This window comes from Vipera berus (assembly GCF_964194415.1).
Source record: "Vipera berus genome assembly, chromosome: 6".
In the NCBI taxonomy this organism is placed as follows: domain Eukaryota; kingdom Metazoa; phylum Chordata; class Lepidosauria; order Squamata; family Viperidae; genus Vipera; species Vipera berus.
In genome coordinates, this window is record NC_138208.1 from 55,858,656 (window position 1) to 55,872,925 (window position 14,270).

General features: G+C 40.4%; 1 protein-coding gene across 1 annotated transcript in view; it reads left to right on the forward strand.

Moving 5' to 3' along the window:
- The window catches only part of CFAP54 (cilia and flagella associated protein 54), a gene marked incomplete at both ends in the record, with an annotated part of 158,511 nt that overhangs the window by 121,184 nt on the left and 23,057 nt on the right, over positions 1-14,270 (forward strand). Inside the window, 7 exons of the mRNA XM_081332014.1 lie at positions 738-895; positions 1,428-1,607; positions 2,851-2,977; positions 9,255-9,410; positions 10,402-10,510; positions 10,724-10,835; positions 14,047-14,133. Of these exons, the coding sequence (XP_081188140.1) occupies positions 738-895; positions 1,428-1,607; positions 2,851-2,977; positions 9,255-9,410; positions 10,402-10,510; positions 10,724-10,835; positions 14,047-14,133 (929 nt within the window). The remainder of the gene's footprint in view (positions 1-737; positions 896-1,427; positions 1,608-2,850; positions 2,978-9,254; positions 9,411-10,401; positions 10,511-10,723; positions 10,836-14,046; positions 14,134-14,270) is intronic.

Consider the following 14,270-nt stretch of genomic DNA (forward strand, 5'->3'; position numbering starts at 1 on the left):
GGTAATCAGTGGTATATAAAAACTGATAAATGCATAAAGAAAATTTAATTCTCAAAACTATTTGTGTTACTGCTTCAGAAATCTATATATTTATGCATATTTCCCAATGATTACTTTCTTGTCTAGAAATACTTTTTTTATAGAAGTTGATTTTCATTGTATCTTGCTAGCACTATAAACCCATGTGAATGATCATAATTAAACATTGAGTCCTCCTGAGCATTCAGGTAACATTGTAAATCTCTATAGGTTGTTCTTTGGTTAACAACTACTTGTTCAGCAACCATTCAAACTTACAGTGGCACTAAATAAATACTATTTATGGCTTCATCAAAGTTACAGCTATCACAATGAGTTCACAGTGACGTGATTGGGATTTGGGTGTTCAGAAACCAGTCCAGATTTCTGACCGTTGCAGTGTTCTGCAATTTTTGACTTCTCACAGCAAAATCGGTGGGGAAGCCTACAGGAAGTCAGAAGTCACAATCATGTGGAGTCCTCATTTAATGTCCCATGGTAATTCACTTAAAGTTACTGCAGTAATGAACGTTCTGGTCCCAATTACCATAGTTAAGCAGGGTCTATATGTGTTGTATTGAGATAGTAAAAGCAATATACTTTTTAAAATATTTCTGGTAAAATAATATTGTATGTGCTCAAATATTTTTATACAATACTATAAAATGATCCTTTGTACCATAATTATTCTCGATGGTATTATTTTACTTTTCTTCAAGAAAATGAATTAACAGAGTGTTCTAGTCTGATTAATGAAGTACAAATGGAAGCTGAAGCATTCAATGATGTTGAGACTCTTGCTGAAATTACTATGCAAGCTGTTATACTTGGCCTTCAAGAAAGACTACCAGTGCCTGATATTAAGCTTCATTTACAGGTATATTAACACAAAAGTGAATTATCAATTTTTCCCCTGTATCATTCTTATGAAACAAATGAATTTTGATGCTATTCATAATTTAATTTGCATTCTACATTAAAATAACCTGAGACTAATTATTTTCATATCACTGCCTAACAGTATTTCATAAGGAAAATGCAGAAATAACATTTTCAGGCATTTGGTATTCACATAATTTTTGCATGGAGTGTGTATTGCATCAAGGAATATTATAACTTAGTTGTTAGATTTGTGTAGTAAGTGGTTCCCAACAAAACTGAATCTTAATTTTGCGAACAGTCACTGTTCAAAACTCTGCATAGTCTTAAGACTATGGACTATAGGGCTATACTTTATAGATGCTGCAGTCAAGAATTGTGTATATAATACTTATCTATAAAACAGGACTATTGCTTGGCAGGAGAGTAGTGATAGAAAACAGGATAAATTTAGAAAACATGTCTTTGATAATAGAATTTGAGAGCTGAAGATGTAAATTTATCTGTCTGTCTATCTTCTGTTCACACAGAATGTAATCAAGTTGCTTGAAGAAAAGACACTGATTTCTCCACCAGCTAATTTAATATTAGTACAGAGTATGCTTCTGTTAGCTGACATAATGAGAACAGAAACAGAAGATGGTTCAGAATCATCTAAAACTGACCAGTTGAATGTATTAGTTCAGGCACATGCACTAGTAATTAAACAGGTAAAGTATATACTAATAATTGCATGTTACTATTTTTTTTTCAGAGTTCACTGCTTAAATATGAATAGCACTGACCACAGCTTCCTTGGGAAGGCTTAAATTTTGATGGTTTTTATCAGTCTTATCCTCTGTTACTGCATTTTTAAGTTTAAAGTTGAATATTAAATAAAAAATGAAATTAATGTCATGTATTGGTGGACTTTTAAAACCAGGCCATGAATCAAATCAGATTTAATTTTGTTTTTGAAATTGGATCAAGTATGCAAAAGGTGGGTGCAATTCAGATGGATCATGTGGCAGGAACCTTTTACTATTTTGATCTTTTGCATCTTCAACATTAGACCATGCACTGAAGTAACTGCATTTCAAACTCTTAGAAGAAATTTACATTCCTTTTATCACATTCGTATTTGGTAAATGCAAATGTATGTATATGGACAGATTGAAAATGATAGAAAGATTGGTAAAGTTACTGTCAGATTTCTGGATCCAATCCTGATCATCTCCCTGATCCAAATCCTGTACTTAGTATCATTGGCTCTTGATTTGCCATTCAGTTGTTCAATATGAGGAAAACATTATCATTTTTTATTTACTGAAACTGATTTACAATGAATGGATTATTTTTGGAATATAATTGAAATCTATGAATTACCGTAGGTACACAAATACTAATTACAAGTCTGTGTTTTACTTATTTGAAAATAGTATCAGTTGAGCTATTCATACAATATCACACCATGGAGTGTTCTTTGTTCCCATAGACCTCTGTTAATTTTTTTTCTCTTTTTTCTCTAAACAATTAGTGATCAGGACTTAATGAGCACGAATCCTCATTAGGGAATTTTGAGATTATTTCCCCTCCAATTATTTACATATAATACAGATTTTAATTTGTGTTGATATTAGGACTCAGAAGACATAGATGGCCAAAGTCAAATTCTGAATTTTTTGTATTTTTTTTAAAAGGAAAGTACTTCTTTCTTTCCTTGTGGACACTTCAATGAAGCTTTGAAGTATGAAGTGGGAAATGATCTACTTAGACAATGAGATACCAGTATATCTGTGTGACTTCTTATTTTTCAGCCATTCCCTTCTCTGTCTTTTTCCCTAGTCAGTAAATTGATGTCCCATGCTGTTGGGCTGTTGTGAGTTATTATGGGACTAAATGGTTTGTCCCTTAGGATATTTTGATAATGTACCGGTACTTATCTTTCATTATAAAGTTTGACATTTTCAACAGCTGTTTATTTTGGGGCAATCACTTGAACAACATGGACAAGATCCTACTTTAACAACTCTAAAAATGCCTATGATGAATATATACCTGCCACACATCACACTACTGGCAAAAGTCAAAATGAGAATTGGTAAGGACTTTTTAATGCAATACAAGTTTTGTTATGTCTGAAGATTATTTAATATCTTTAAGGGGATTATTGTATGTGGAATCTAGTAATTTCATATTTAAAGTTATACAATACATTTTTGGCTAGCATCAATACATATAAAGACATTGTAAAGAAAAACATTAGGATGATTATATATGACTTACTACGCCTACAGTTATTTTGTGTTTCAAATTTTTGATAATCTATGGCAGGTATAAATTGTATAAAATGAATAGGAAAGTGTTTAATACATTTATATTAAAATAATCTTCATTTTATAAGACAGAAATCCTAATTCTTCAGTCAAACATAGAAGAAAATTCTTAGTCAAATGTGGAAGCTAGATAAATTTTATTTTAACATATTTATATGGCCACCCAACTCACATACAGGTGGTTCTGAGTAGCTTACAACACTAAAGACCATGTCTTTTGGGCCCCACTGAAGTACTATGGGGCCCTGGTTTCCTCCCTATCGGTCGACTATCATCTGGTCCCTTCCATGACGCGAAAAGGAACTTGAAAGCGGAGCTTCTCTTACCACTCTGTGACTTTATGGGTTTTTAGCCCTAATTCATCTTGCTGACTTGTTTGCCCTATTGTCTCCCCTTTTTCCTTTCCCCTTGGGTTCTGGAAGGTTCCGGGTGTATAACCACTGTGGGAGAGTGGTTAAGAGTTAAGAGTTTCCACCTGTTACCATCCTAGAGGTGAGAGCTCTAGGCGGTATCTCTTTCCCCGGCTGTATATTCCAGGCTGCTCCCCGGTCCTGACCGTTGTGAGAGGACGGGGATTGTTCCAGGGTTACCCAGCTCTAGTGGCAGCGGAGCTGGGTTTGCAGTCTGGATATTCTCCTTCCACTTTAAGATCCTCCCATTTTATTTATTTTGATCTGGGTCTGCTTTTTTGCTGGATTATCTAATTATTATCATGGGCCTGAGTTACCCCAGCACGGTTTTGTTCACCCTCAGGGGTGCCCCCCCCATCCTGGGTGCGACCTGCCTTATCTTCTACTCTGCCTCTTGATGACGGGCCCGATTGTCGGGACCCTGAGAGATGGCTGGGCAGGAACAGGGGCCTCAGATATAAATTTAATAAGAGGCCCCTGGTTACTTTTTTAGCCAAACTTTTTGTAGGGTTAGGGAGGGGGGAGGGTTGTGGTTGGTTGGAGATGGGGGGTAATCCACCAACTGTTGTTCAGGCCAGGTCCAGGATAGATCGTGTAGAGAGGGAGCCGGGGTCGGCCACCTCCGGAGCTCCGGAGCGGGTTGTGGGATTGCCTATTCCCACGACGATAGGGAATGGCAGCAGGTGTAAGATCAGAGGGCCGTACCGATCTCCGGGAGGGCATCTCTGCTATTTACAAGTGGTGAGGCGCTCCGACCCTCTGTCTTCGACCCGAGGTCCCGGGAGCGGGGATGTGCAGCCACCTGAGCTCCGGCTGGTGTACCTGAATGCCAGGTCCGTTGCTAATAAGGCTCCTCTCGTCCGGGATCTGGTTGAGGGTGAGCATGCGGACCTGGCCTGCATCATGGAGACCTGGCTGGGCCCAGAGGGCGGTATTCCCCTGGTTGATCTTTGCCCACCAGGCTTCCGGGTGCTACACCGGCCTCCGACTCAGGGTAGGGGTAGGGGAGTGGCTGTGGTTATGAGGGAGACCTTATGTCCGCAGGAGGCCACTGTTCTTCAGATAGTCGGGTGTGAATCTCTCTTATTGAGGTTTGGTCCTAGGGCACAGCTGGGCTTGCTGCTGGTGTACCTTTCACCTAGTCGTGCAGCAGCAGCCCTGCCTGAGCTTCTCGATATCCTCTCAGGGCTGGTGATTGAGTTCCCCAAACTTATGGTTTTGGGAGACTTCAATCTACCATCCCTGGGAGGAGCATCTGAGTTAGCTCGGGAGTTCATGGCTTCCATGACGGCCATGGACCTGACGCAAGTAATTCATGGACTGACTCATGAGGGAGGCCACACCCTTGACTTGGTTTTCTTATCTGGACGGTGGTTAGATGATCTTGGTGGGGGCTCCCCAATTGTTATGCCCCTGTCATGGACCGATCATCATCTCCTGCGGCTGGTCTTCCGTTTTGCCACTCCCCACCGTGGGGGTGTTGAGCCAACTAGATGGTTCCGCCCCAGGCGCTTAATGGACCCTGAGAGGTTCCAGGCAGCACTGGGGTCCCCACCTGCCTCCTCTGCTCACAGCTCGGCAGATGCCTTAGTGGAAGCCTGGGAAAGGACGGCCACGGAGGCACTTGACCGAGTTGTACCCTTGCGGCCCCTGACCCGGCGCAGATCCCAATGGGCTCCATGGTTCTCCACGGAGCTCCGGGAGATGAAGCGTCGGAGACGGGGCCTAGAGAGCGTTTGGAGGTCCAGCCGATCTGAATCCGACCGATTGCAACTAAGAACCCATATTAGGTCTTATCTTGCAGCGATGAGGGTGGCGAGGTCTAACTACTTCGCTGCCCTCATCGCGTCCGCAGATAATCGCCTGGCCGCCCTGTTTAGGGTGACCCGCTCCCTCCTTAATCAGGAGGTGAGTGAGGAACCCTTGCAGGGACGTGCCGAGGAGTTTAGTCAACATCTGTCGGACAAAATCGCTCGGATTCGGACAGGTCTGGACTCCGACTGGGCAGCGTCGGATGATCAGGACACGAGCGGTCTTGTCAATGTTACCTGGGAGGAGTTCGATCCTGTAACTCCGGAGGAAGTGGACAGGATTATGGGGAGGCTGAGCTCCACCACATGTTTATTGGACCCGTGCCCTTCCTGGCTGGTTTATGCAGCCCGGGAGGGGACACAAGGCTGGTTCCAGGCGGTTATATCTGCCTCTTTGAGTGAGGGTAGTTTCCCCGCTGCCTTGAAAGAGGCGGTGGTAAGACCTCTCCTCAAGAAGCCTGCCTTGGACCCGGCTGTTTTAAATAACTTTCGTCCGGTCTCCAACCTTCGCTTTCTTGCGAAGGTTGTTGAGAGTGTGGTGGCGCATCAGCTCCCTCTGGTCCTGGATGAAGCAGATTATCTAGACCCGTACCAATCGGGCTTCAGGCCCGGGTACAGCACGGAGACGGCATTGGTCGCGCTGGTGAATGATCTCTGGAGGGCCCGGGACAGGGGATATTCCTCTGTCCTAGTCCTATTAGACCTCTCGGCGGCTTTCGATACCATCGACCATGGTATCCTGCTGCGGCGCCTCAGGGGATTGGGAGTGGGAGGCACAGTTCTTCAGTGGTTCTCCTATCTCCTGGGACGCTCGCAGTCGGTGTTGGCAGGGGGGCAGAGGTCGACCGCGAGGCCTCTCGTTTGTGGAGTTCCTCAGGGGTCGGTCCTCTCGCCTCTCCTGTTCAACATCTACATGAAACCGCTGGGTGAGATCATTCGTGGTTTTGGAGTTGGGTATCATCAGTATGCTGATGATACCCAGCTTTTCATTTCGACCCCAAACCACCCCAGTGATGCCCTCGACGTGATGTCCCGATGCCTGGAGGCAGTCCGGGTCTGGATGGGGAGGAACAGGCTTCGACTCAACCCTGACAAGACTGAGTGGCTGTGCGTACCGGCATCTCGGGATATTCAGGATATCCCACCCCTCACTATGGGGGGTGAGTTATTACCCCCTTTAGATAGGGCTCGCAACTTGGGAGTCCTCCTAGATTCACAGCTTTCCCTAGAAGACCATATAGTAGCTGTGACTAGGGGGGTCTTCGCCCAGGTTCGCCTGGTGCGCCAGTTGCGGCCCTATCTAGACCGGGATGCCTTACGTATGGTCACTCATGCGCTCGTGACCTCTCGTCTTGACTACTGCAACGCTCTCTACATGGGGCTACCCTTGAAGACCACTCGGAGGCTCCAACTGGTACAGAATGCAGCTGCGAGAGTTGTGTTGGGAGTTTCCCGACACTCCCATGTCACACCTTTGCTCCGCGAGCTGCATTGGCTTCCAGTTGTCTTCCGGGTGAGGTTCAAGGTGTTAGTAATGACCTACAAAGCCCTACATGGCATGGGTCCGGAATACCTTGGGGAGCACCTGCGGCTGGCGTCAACTTCCCACCGCCCAGTACGCTCCCACAGAGAGGGCCTCCTCAGGGTGCCACCGGTCAAAGAATGCCAACTGGTGGCCCCCAGGGGGAGGGCGTTCTCTGTGGGTGCACCGGATCTATGGAACCATCTTCCGGTCGAGCTCCGGATGGCGCCCGATCTCCGCTCCTTCCGGCGCGATCTTAAAACCCATCTCTTTGAACAAGCTGGCCTGGCCTGATGGGACGGGGTTGGATTTTATAAATGTATCTTAACTTTTAATCTGTATTAATTTTACGGGCACTGTTGTTTAATTACTTTTTAATAATTTTTAATTTTTGTATCTTGTTTTTATGTATTGCCCTGTTCACTGCCCTGAGTCCTTCGGGAGAAGGGCGGTATACAAATTAAATTATTAATAATAATAATAATAAAAATCCACAACATAAAAACCATAAAACTCCAACCTCCATGGCAACAGCAACACATTCAAACCAAACATTTGATTAGTCCAAAATCTTTCACTTTTGTAAGATCAGAAACTTTGCTTTAAGCTGAAGTACATCTGTTCTAAAATGCAGAGCTGCAGAAATTAATTGATGTGTTGCTTCTTTCCTCAATACATTCTCTCAAGACTACCAGATTATCCTGTTTTCAGGGATGAGCTGGTTGTACGTTTTGCTGCATAACTTTTATGTTTTCCTTTGAGTAATGAAAAAGTATTGATGGAATAAACAGATATAATGGAGTGAGAATTAAGAAAATATAAATTATATGGATATTATATGATTTTGAATTTAAAGTCAACATTTCATGGAAGATCCTTTGCAAAAGTATTTGTTTCAAAGATAAATTGGCTTTCAATTATTCCAATTCATATGTTATGTTAATTAATCAATTGTGATTCTAACAGTTTTAATTCCATATTTTTTTACATTGACTGTGGTGTCTGATTAATACATAGTATGAATCACTTGTCATGATGATTTCACAAGGTCTGGAATTTTTTGAAAATTGGGACTGAATGAATTAATACATTGATTGTTGGTCTAGCATTGTTCTTGTTCTTCTGTGGGCATTGTTCATTAGTTTCTCCAAGTAGTCATTGGTTATCAGCCATTCATTCAGTCATCATTTAAAGTTATGACAGTGGTGAAAAAATAACTTTACAGCCCATTTATGATTATGTATGACTTTTTCAATATCCGTCAGTCAACATGATCACCATTACAGTCAGTTGTCCTCCTGTGCCTGAGCTACATTATTTCTTTCCCCTTTTGCAGAGCAGAAAGATTGGAGATTGGAGAGAGGTGTCAGGACCCACCCCAATCCACATCTTAGGAAAACAAAAACTCTTGGAGTCAGTTCTAGTCCAAAAGGAATCTTTACTAGGACATGCTTGGTTGTGGGAATACAAGACAGGACTTAGTATTGTTTTACAAATTGAAATTTTATAAAGGGTACCTGGTTCAACCCCCCTTCCCTCAACCCCATTTGGTCAGCCCCCATCCTTCTACTTCGTGTCATCCCTTTCATGGGAAAAAAAGGAACTTCGAATCTTTATGGTTATTGCTTTCTTCCTCTCCAGAATTAAAAGAAGACACAGTCCAGATGCCTTCTTCTCTAACCCTCCCTTTTGTTCCCCCCAGTTCAAAAGGTTCCCTTGGCCTTTGAAATAACCTAAGGCAGGCTGAATCCACAAATGCTCCTCCTTCCTCGGGAGATAGCAGAATCCATAGGGGGGGGATAATGTTTTAAACATACATTTATGAATGTGATATAAATGGATTCTGACAAGAGGAATTGCAAGAAACTGCAATTTACAGTACTCTTGTGAAATTGTGTTTTCTCCAATATCTCCTCTCTGTGAAGAAAAGCAAGCAGTTTCTGTGGGCAGTCATTCTTTTGCTTAATCCTTTCCTGCTGCTGGCATAGTCAGATTGCTTTTGATGTGTAGAAGACCAAAACAGCTGGAAAGCACAGTCATGGTTATAGGATTTCCCACTTAGCAATTGCTTTGCTTAGCAGTGGAGTTGCTGGTCCCAGTTAGGATCATTAACCAAGACACTACGTGTATGTAGTTTAGAGAAAATGTACAGTATTCACTTCTAAATTCCAATTGCAAATTATATGTCTGGAATAATTCATTTCTTGTATTAAGGGGCTACATTTCATTTATTCAATGTTTGACTTTATTTTGCTTTAGAAAAATTTGGTGAAATAATTTCCTGCAAATTGATTTCTAGGGCATACCTTAACTTTAGAATTATCATGTAAATCCAGACCACAAAGTGAATTGCAGTGGGTACAAGCCCTACAATACACAGAAACAGCACTAAATCTTTCTATAGCATCAGTAAGAGAAGATTTAGATCTAGAAGCAGAACTTCTTTTTCGAAAAGGTAATATACAACTCAATTTTTTTTTCTAAAGGACTGTTCAAATTTCATGTTGCATTTGAGACCTGGAGAGTTGGTAATCTGGCTCCCTAATGGTTTATAGTTCTCTGTTTTGTATACTCTGTGGTTCCTATTGCAAAGTAGTGTATGTATAGCTCCCTCTGCAGATGAGTGGCTAATTAGGTAATGGGTATATGTCTTGATATCTAATAACTGTCAAGCCCCAGGAAATCAGAAAATCTAGGTAGTTTTAATGAGTATAAAGATTTATTGCAAGCTTATGTTCTCTACAAGAATCTGAACTAATATTGGTCAAAGCAAATTGGTGATAGATAAGAGTCAAAAGAATTGAAGGTGGGCTGAACTTAGATCTCTTGTTGGCGTAAAGGGACTCATGACTGATGATGCATTTGACCCGTCCCTCAGGCTCAGCCTGGTCATCACTTACATCAACACTGTATTGTATGCTAATAGTAAATCTGATGCAGAATTTAATTCAACTTGGACATTTTTGGATTACAGTTCTATATATGTACTTGTACCATAAGTTTGAATTTCTTTAAACATAAAATCTTAATATGCTATTTCTTAATAATCTATTAGATGAAATCACATTTTCAGCTGCTCAATAGAATTTACTGCCATTCTTAATTTTATTTTATGATTTATATTGTGTTGATTCCTATTGATATTCATATATTATTTGGATTTTAACTGATCTGTGGTTTTTTGTGATCTGTAATTTGTAGTTTTCTGTAGTTTAAGTTACTTAAAACTAATTAATGAAATATTTAACACTGAAATCTTGATACTTGTAAATTCCATTTCCTCATTTGTGTTCAATTTTTCGTCATTTTTTTCACTTTTCTTTGTCTTGGTGTCTTTTAATTTTTTTAAAAGAAAATATAATTTAAAAGAAAAAAGTATTCTGCTTCATTAGCTCTATCAGAAAAAAACAAATCTCTTTCAATAAATTCATATGTGTCATTTTTAGGAAGAATAGAACGACAACTTGATTCATTAGGTCTTAATAAATCAGAATTAGCTGTTGACAGCTTGCTGGATGCCATAAATTTAAGCCTGCTGAGTTACCAGCACTATGGGTGAGCAGTTTTTTCCCCTATGTCCTTTAGATTAGTATGTCAATTAAAAGAAAACAATAACTAAAACATACAATTTACACTGAAAAGTTCAGACCATAAGACATTTAAAAGACCTGGATGAATAAAACTTATTCACTTAACAATATAAATAATGTTTGCCAAATGCTAACATAAGATGTTTGGATTCCTTGCTTTTTTATTTATTTTTTGCAGATTAATAAGAAGATCATACATGGAGATAGCACTACTTTACTTTTATTTATGTACAAACAAGGAAGAGTCTCCAACTTCAGGTACTGTGAAAGGAAGAACATTTAAGCAGAGGGTATGTATAATTCTTTTTAACACTAACCATATATTTAAGCACCAAGTTTAGTATTATATTACTGGTCTATAAAGATATATGCCTGAATATAGAGGCATTGTTATTGCTTTGTGCAACATTCCTGCATCTGGTTTGCATGAAGTTGAATTGATGGGAGGGCTCAAAAATTTAAGTGAGTGAGATAATATGATTGAAATCCTACCATTATTGTATAAGAATCAATGTTATATGTACCACAGTCCTTGTTAAGTAATTGTTCACATTTACAATGGTGAGAAAAAGTAAATATGCGACCAATCCTAGTGTCTGCTCCATTTAACAATCCAGTTGCTTTTCCCAGTTGTGGTTGCTAAATACCCTGCAGTTCTCAACTTTTTTGGTTTCAGGACCACTTTATATTTTTGAAAATGATTGATGACTTCAAGAAGCTTTGATTTATGTGGTTAAATTAATATATACTGTATTAGAAATTAAAACTGCAAAATGTTAAAATATTTATTTAATTCACTTTGTGGACCCTCCAAAAGGACCTCATCTTGAAAAGAACTGCATTATGCTGATCCCTGGAATATTGATGTGGAGTATCTAAGCGCAAATTCACAGAGCTTCTGTGCCTTGTGTGAGGACAACCCATTAATAAGTCTCTGAGCATATATCTGCAGGCCTCTGCCTTTATCTGTCCCTTCCCACAACTCAGCCAGCTCAAGAATAGTTGGAATGCTACACTTTGGAAATGATATTTTCCTGAATATCCCACATCAAGATGACGTGTATAAATGGGCATTGCAGAAGTGGCTTGAAATGATCTGCTCCATGCCAGCAGATCTTGTAGCTCCAATTGGTTCTGCTAGTTTTCTGTGAAACCACCTCCTTCAGTCAGGTCCCTGACATTCCTCTGTCTTCCTTTGGCTGCAAAAGAGACCAGAACTCTCCTTCTGAAGCCACTCTATTTGTAAATGTATCATTTTCAGTGTAAGAAAAAAGATGCTGGAACTCACACACACCCCAGGCCATTCCTTGATTGGCAACCTTTCACTCCCCTCCTGAGCTGAACTGCCATACTAAGGTGGATGGGATGAGTGGGGTAGGCCCATTCCCCCTCCGCCGTTTCAGAGCCAAGGGGGAGTGAAAGTGAACGGCTCAGCTGCTGCTGTGTACCATTGGAAGGGTTTTTTTTAAGCTTTGCCCCGCAGATCACTTGCCCGGGCGTAGCTGCCTCCTTATCCTCTGCCAACTCTCCCATGGCTTGTGCCGTGACCGGGTGGCACAAGCCTTCCCTGCCGCCTCCACCAGTCCTTTGTTGTCTGTCTCCCAGAGAACGGAGAACACAGCAGCTCTGTGCAGGGATGCAGAGCAGAGAACAGCACTTGTTTGTTGCCCTGCATTGCCCCACGTCTCCCTTCTCCCTTCTGGAAATGGCAGCCCTGTTTCCTGCCACTTCTCCTCCCGGTGCAGCTCCTCCCTCTTCCCGAAAGCATTTCTTTGCTAACCTGCTTTCCAGCTCTGGCGTGCTTCTCTTCTGCTGTAGGAAAATGGAGTTTGTGGGACTAAAAAAAGTTCAGTCAGACCTTCCAACTCCTTGTGAGATCTTTTTTTTTTCTCACAAGAATTTGGAAGGTCTGACTGAACTTTTTTTAGTTCCACAAATTCCATTGAAAAAAGGTGCCGGAATGCCGTTCCGTGCGTTCTGTGACAAAAAAAGCCCTGGGTTATCTAATGCAAAGATAAACAAGACTGTGATTGGCTAAACACCAACAACAAGTAATTGAAACTAAATAAAAATACTTGAGTCTTTCTATACCCTACACCTTTAAGTTGCATTCATTACCAATCTGACATTCCCCCAACTCCCTTCCTCAAGTGAACTGTTTAAAGTGCCCTCGTGAAAATATTCACAGGAAGCTAAATTGACCCAGAATGACAAAAGGGAAGAATCAGTGAAGAACTTGTGGCCCAGTAAATTATATTGTTTCTATTCACCAATCACATCTCAGAGATAGTATGGATAGCATGTTGACCTAGTAGGAAGGGAAAAATAATAAAAGATTGCCCAGAGGGGTCTACCTAAAACATTTTGCCTTTGCTCAGGGCTGCTCAACAAGCTTTCAATGCTTTTCTGGGAGCCTAGTGTTCACCTTTTTATTGTTTGCTTTCTAATAAAATATTGTTATTATCATCAAACTGGGTTGCTTCAGGTAAGCTAAGTTGTGTCTGCAGCACCACAGTTAACTCCCTTTCTCAAATACCAGTTCTTCAACATAATTGCTGAACTGCTCATGTTTTTTGGCTTCACAAATCCAGACAACTACTGGGTGGCAGGCAAAAAGTACAAAAAATCCCTCGCTTGCCATGGGTAAAATAGCTGATGAATTGGCCCAATAGGTTAATAAAATAATATATACAACATTTCAACAGGAGCGTAGTGATTCAACAGGAGAACAAAGTTGTTTTTTATTATATTAAATGAGATTAGTGGTTGAATATTTAAAGAAGTATATTATTTAATGCCTAGGACACTTTGGAAAATTTGTAACTTCCTTGAAATATGTAATATATTATTATTCTTTCTCCATCCCAGTTGCTCTATATCACTGGCTTGTCATTTTATTTGGAGTAAACATGCAAGCATACTTATTACTGAAGCATTGTGTTCCATCTATTTAACATTTTTAAATTCTGAGAAGGCTTTTGATCTCAGAGGCCTTCTCAAAAATAAAATTGATGCTCATCTTTCAGTTTGCAGCATGCTGATTTTGTTTTTTTTTTAAAATGAAAAGAATTTTAAAAAATTAACATCAGGTGAGAAAGAGACCTTGGGGAAAGTGTTTGCAGATACAATAGCACTTATCAGCACCATACTGAGGAACCTTAGCCAGAGTTTTAGAGTGCTTGTTCTGTATTGAAACTGCTGGGAACTGAACGAATATCAGGTACCTTTCTGAAACAAGCAAACAAAATTGCTGTTCCACTTAAGGGACAAAGAATAAGGAAAAAGAGCATAAACCATTAAGAAGTAATTTTCTACACACTTACATTTGAGTAAATCAATGAATGTTTCAGACTAGATATATATGTTTCCATTAAGGTTAATTGTTTTTTTCATAGCATTTCAGAAGTTTTTCTGGTGGTATAATTTTTTAAATGTACATAGATGCTTTTTCTCATAATCTGTCATTTTGTTCCAACCTGAATCAATCTTTGTTACATTCAGTTTAATAACAGACTTCCAACTACGGAAATTACCGTTCTTGAAATGTACAGAGTACAAGCCTGGATTGCTGTAAGAAGTGCTGCACAGGTTTGTGGTGCTTTTTGTTAAACCTGATTTATCTCCACTTATTTTCCCCCACACATTTATATTTTACATTGGAAGGAATAAAGGAAGGATATAATGGCAGTTTTTCGTATCTTTTATATGCAGGTAGTCCTTGTTTA